Genomic DNA, 5,678 nt, shown 5'->3' with positions numbered 1-5,678 from the left:
GTATCTGTCTCCCTGCTGTAGAAAGTTATTACAAAAAGAAGGTTAAATTTGGACATGTAATTCCCTTTTCTACCAGTAGGGGTATAAAGAAAGGTTGTGAAAAATGTCCACTGTCCCCCTCTATTGATTGACACTGGTTTCATGTCTCTGACTCACTGCTGTAGAAAGTTATTACAAAAAGAAGGTTAATTTTGGACATGCAGTTCCCTATTCAGCCACTTGGGGTAAAATGAAAGGTTGTGAAAAATGTCCACTGTCTCCCTCTATTAATAGACACTGGTTTCATGTCTCTGTCTCCCTGTTGTAGAAAGTTATTACAAAAAGAAGGTAAATTTTGGACATCCAATTCTCTTTTCTACCAGTAGGTGTAAAAAGAAAGGTTGTGAAAAATGTCCACTCTCTCCTTCTATTGATTGACAGTGGTTTCATGTCTCTGTCTCCCTGCTGTAGGAAGTTATTACAAAAAGAAAGTTAAATTTGGACATGCAATTCTATTTTCTACCAGTAAGGGTAAAAAAAAGGTTGTGAAAAATGTCCACTCTCTCCCTCTATTGATTGACACAGGTTTCATGTCTCTGTCTCCCTGCTGTAGAAAGTTATTACAAAAAGAAGGTTAATTTTGGACATCCAATTCCCTTTTCTACCAGTAGGGGTAAAAAGAAAGGTTGTGAAAAATGTCCACTCTCTCCCTCTATTAATAGACACTGGTTTCATGTCTCTGTCTCCCTGTTGTAGAAAGTTATTACAAAAAGAAGGTAAATTTTGGACATCCAATTCTCTTTTCTACCAGTAGGTGTAAAAAGAAAGGTTGTGAAAAATGTCCACTCTCTCCTTCTATTGATTGACAGTGGTTTCATGTCTCTGTCTCCCTGCTGTAGAAAGTTATTACAAAAAGAAAGTTACAGTTGGACGTGCAATTCCCTTTTCTACCGGTAGGTGTAAAAAAAAGGTTGTGAAAAATGTCCACTGTCCCCCTCTATTGATTCACACTGGTTTTTGGGAAGTCGTGGCCTAATGGTTAAAGAGTCGGACTCCCAATCGAAAGGTTGTGAGTTCGAGTCCCAGGCCGGCAGGAATTGTGGGTGGGGGGAGTGCATGTACAGTTCTCTCTACACCTTCAATACCACGACTTAGGTGCCCTTGAGCAAGGCATTGAACCCCCAACTGCTCCCCGGGCGCCGCAGCATAAATGGCTGCCCACTGCTCCGGGTGTGTGCTCACAGTGTGTGTGTGTGTGTTCACTGCTCTGTGTGTGTGCATTTCGGATGGGTTAAATGCAGAGCACAAATTCTGAGTATGGGTCACCATACTTGGCTGAATGTCACTTCACTTATTTCATGTCTCTGTCTCACTGCTATAGAAATTTATTACAAAAAGGAAGTTAATTTTGGACATGCAATTCCCTTTTCTACCAGTAGGGGCAAAAAGCAAGCTTGTGAAAAATGTCCACTGTCCCCCTTTATTGATTGACACAGATTTCATGTCTCTGTCTCACTGCTGTAGAAAGTTATTACAAAAAGAAGGTTAAATTTGAACATGCAATTCCCTTTTCTACCAGTAGGGGTAAAAAGAAAGGTTGTGAAAAATGTCCACTGTCCCCCTCTATTGATTGATACTGGTTTCATGTCTCTGTCTCCCTGCTGTAGAAAGTTATTACAAAAAGAAGGTTAATTTTGGACATGCAATTCCCTCTTCTAACAGTAGGGGTAAAAAGAAAGGTTGTGAAAAATGTCCTCTCTCTCCCTCTATTGATTTGAACTGGTTTCATGTCTCTGTGTCCTTGCTGTAGAACGTTATTACAAAAAGAAGGTTAATTTTGGACATGCAATTCCCTTTTCTGCCAGTAGGGGTAAAAAGAAAGGTTGTGAAAAGGATCCACTCTCTCCCTCTATTGATTTGAACTGGTTTCATGTCTCTGTGTCCCTGCTGGAGAATGTTATTACAAAAATAAGGTTAATTTTGGACACTCAATTCCCTTTTCTACCAGTAGGGGTAAAAAGGTTGTGAAAAATGTCCACTCTCTCTCTCCACTGATTTGACTCTGGATTCATGTCTCTGTCTCCCTGCTGTAGAAAGTTATTACAAAAAGGATATTTTGGACATGCAATTCCCTAATCAGCCACTTGGGGTAAAATGAAATGAAGTGAAAAATTTCCACTCTCTCTCTCTACTGATTCGCACTGGTTTCATGTCTCTGTCTCCCTGCTTAAGAAAGTTATTACAAAAAGGCAGTTAATTTTGGACATGCAATTCCCTAATCAGCCACTAGGGGTAAAATTAAAGGTTGTTAAAAATGTCCACTCTCTCCCTTTATTGATTTGAACTGGTTTCATGTCTCTGTGTCCCTGCTGTAGAACGTTATTACAAAAATAAGGTTAATTTTGGACATGGAATTCCCTATTCTACCAGTAGGGGTAAAAGGAAAGGTTCTGAAAAATGTCCACTGTCCCTCACTATTGATTGACACTGGTTTCATGTCTCTGTCTCGCTGCTGTAGAAAGTTATTACAAAAAGAAGGTTAATTTTGGACATGCAGTTCCCTAATCAGCCACTTGGGGTAAAATGAAAGGTTGTGAAAAATGTCCACTCTCTCCCTGTATTGATTGACAGTGGTTTCATGTCTCTGTCTCCCTGCTGTAGAAAGATATTACAAAAAGAAGGTTAAATTTGGACATGCAATTCCATTTTCTACCAGTAGGGGTAAAAAGAAAGGTTGTGAAAAATGTCCACTGTCCCCCTCTATTGATTGACACTGGTTTCATGTCTCTGTCTCACTGCTGTAGAAAGTTATTACAAAAAGAAGGTTAATTTTGGACATGCAGTTCCCTAATCAGCCACTTGGGGTAAAATTAAAGGTTGTGAAAAATTTCCACTCTCTCCCTCTATTGATTGACAGTAGTTTCATATCTCTGTCTCCCTGCTGTAGAAAGTTATTACAAAAAGAAGGTTAAATTTGGACATGCAATTCCCTTTTCTACCAGTAGGGGCAAAAAAGAGGTTGTGAAAAACGTCCACGGTTCCCCACTATTGATTGACACTGTTATCATGTCTATATGCCCTTTAACTAAAAAAACTATTACAAAAACACCGCCTACTGAGCTATAGCAAAAAACGAAGAAAGTTTGCACTTTCCCCACGGTCCCTAACTGAGGGCTCTGCTGAGAGCGTTCTCTCCCGGCTTTCTGCACATTGCGACGGCTTGCACGGGGCCGTGCTTATTATATCGAGGGAAAATATAGAAAAAGAAGGCTGTGAAACATGATCAGCTTTGCCCTTTTGGCGGTCACACTGTTTAGATTTTTTTTAGGGCAATTCGTTTTGGAGTTATTGGCGTTTACCGCTGAATGTGTCACGAATATCGAAAACAAAACCAACTTAACCGCGCTTATTGATTATTGTTTTACTGAAGTTTCGCCGTCTGCTCGTGTTACCTGTGCGCGCAGACACCTGTGCGCATGCGCGCTGTGTGGTGCAACTTGTAGTGGGTGGAGTACTGATGATGATGATAAAGATGACGAGGGGAGGAAGAGGAGAGCAGAGGAAACACAAACAGTACTCTGAGAGACGCAACTAAAAACGTTTAAGCTTCTTGGAGAAAATGCCGTTTTGAGCCGCTCTTGCTCCGCTTTCAGCAGATTCACACTCGCGCTGTTTCTGTTCGTGGTTTCTGGAGTTTATCAGATCATCATGATCGTGTCTGCGCTGTTTCTGAGTCTCCTGACCTCAGGTGAGTCTGATCTTTACACGGAACATCTCACACACACTCACACTCACACACACACACACACACACACACACACACAGCTGTCCGTTTCACCGACAGAAAGCCAACAATACAATGACTTCGTGAAGGTTAATCAAAGGAAACAGGTAGAAGTGTCACCTTTGCGCGTCAGTATCGATCACGTGACCAACGATTGTTGACAAAGAAACCAGTTTAAAACCTGTACAAACGTCGAAAGACTGATGGGCTATACATGTATAAAAACAGCACTCTAGAATATGAAAATATACAGTTTAGAGAAATAACAAAGAGAAACAAATAACACACAGACATACAAATGCAGTGATCATGGCTGAAAGTTCACATGAAAAGCAAGAGATTCAAAGAAATTACGTTTCCACAAATATTTTGCCGAGGATTCCTCTTTATAAACATGTTAGACACTAATGCTGAAATTGTCTGGAACTAGTTAAGAATTTCCTTCTCTTTGTCTCATGACCAGTTTTACAGGTTTGGCAGCCTGTGTGTGTTTCTGTTGTATCTCTCTCTCTCTCTCAAACACACACTAACACACTTTCGCTTCCCTTCTCTCAGGTGTTCTGTCCATCCAGGTCACCCTCTCGGAGACAGAGAAGCGCACGACTCTCTTCGCATCGGTCACCCTGCGCTGTGATTTCTCCACCTCTGCTTCGCTGCAGAATGTGGTGGTCACTTGGAGATACAAGTCCTTCTGCAAAGACCCAGTTCTGGACTACTACTCCACAGGTACAGCTTTAGCATCACATCTTCTTCTATTCTGTCTTTGACAGACATAGATGCGCTGTGATGGAGATGGAGATGCTTCCTCCGTTTTCGATACGTCACTTGTCATGAGTGGATTCAGGAAGTAGTGGGGACAAAACAGAAAGTCATTTGTGTTTACAGATTCACCATCAGATCTGTGTCCAGAGTAGAATTAGGATTGAACTACTACTGAGCCACAATGACCTGTTTAACAGCAGATCTGTAATTCGCTGTAGTGATATTGTTGTCACCACATCACCCTGTCCAGTGCTAATGTGCATGTGTTGATGTTGTTGTGCTGCAGCGTACCAGTCGGCCCTTCAGTTGGGTCGAGACCCTGCTAATGACTGTGTGGACTCACAACGTACCGTCCGAACTGTGGCTCAGAAACTGGGATCCAACGAGGCAGTGCTGGGAAACGAGTACAGAGACCGCAAAATCTACATCCAGAACAGTGAGTGGATGCTTGACGTGATATGCTACTGCAGTGAGACTGTACTTTAGTGTTTCTTTCTGGTCTGAGGAATGCTGCTGGCCTGTAGTTGTGCATCTGACCTTCACAGACAGATGTGCATGTAAACCACCTGAGCACAGTTACATTTTAACTGTGTCTTCCACTAAACATTTTCAATTGCTATTCTATCCAAATCTCTTTTTTTATTGGTGCTGAAGAAAATCCCCTTTTTAATTATCCTAGATCACATGCAAAAATCTAGAGGTATATACAAAATCTGGAAAATAGCAAGATAAAACGTTTTCGGTATATCGCCAGCCCTGCTGCAAAGTGAACTGATGGAGACCTGACTGATCAAGTTGGGGGTCTTTGTCTGCAGGTTTCTTTTCTATGAATGATTGTTTAAATGAGATTTGTGTGTGTGTGTGTGCCGTCAGAGGCTGATCTGGTCATTCAGGACGTGATGTGGTGGGATAACGGCATGTATTTCTGCGCTGTGGAAGCACCTGGAGACACAGGAGGAGATTCAGACCAAGAGATGAAGCTCATCGTGTACCGTATGTGAATGACCTGATTACTAACACAGGAGTGTGTCCAGTAAACACTCTCCAGCTCAACAAGACTCCAGAGATCATGAAGTCTGCTTATAACTGGGTCATTCTGTGTCCAGATTAACGGAGTAATCTTTAATATCTTTTGAGTTACACACCAGCAAAC

The 5,678-nt window shown here is 41.7% G+C and overlaps 1 protein-coding gene across 1 annotated transcript in view; it reads left to right on the top strand.

Annotated features, from left to right (window-relative positions):
* The first annotated feature begins 3,500 nt into the window (after window positions 1-3,500).
* The window catches only part of ildr1a (immunoglobulin-like domain containing receptor 1a), a 7,697-nt gene continuing 5,519 nt past the window's right edge, over window positions 3,501-5,678 (top strand). The window contains exons 1-4 of the mRNA XM_059553419.1: window positions 3,501-3,727; window positions 4,319-4,489; window positions 4,812-4,961; window positions 5,399-5,518. Of these exons, the coding sequence (XP_059409402.1) occupies window positions 3,688-3,727; window positions 4,319-4,489; window positions 4,812-4,961; window positions 5,399-5,518 (481 nt within the window). The 5' untranslated portion in view covers window positions 3,501-3,687. The remainder of the gene's footprint in view (window positions 3,728-4,318; window positions 4,490-4,811; window positions 4,962-5,398; window positions 5,519-5,678) is intronic.

Source organism: Carassius carassius, chromosome 7 (genome assembly GCF_963082965.1).
Source record: "Carassius carassius chromosome 7, fCarCar2.1, whole genome shotgun sequence".
In the NCBI taxonomy this organism is placed as follows: Eukaryota; Metazoa; Chordata; class Actinopteri; order Cypriniformes; family Cyprinidae; genus Carassius; species Carassius carassius.
Note: the sequence above shows the minus strand (reverse complement) of the source record. Positions and strands in the feature narration are given on the sequence as shown.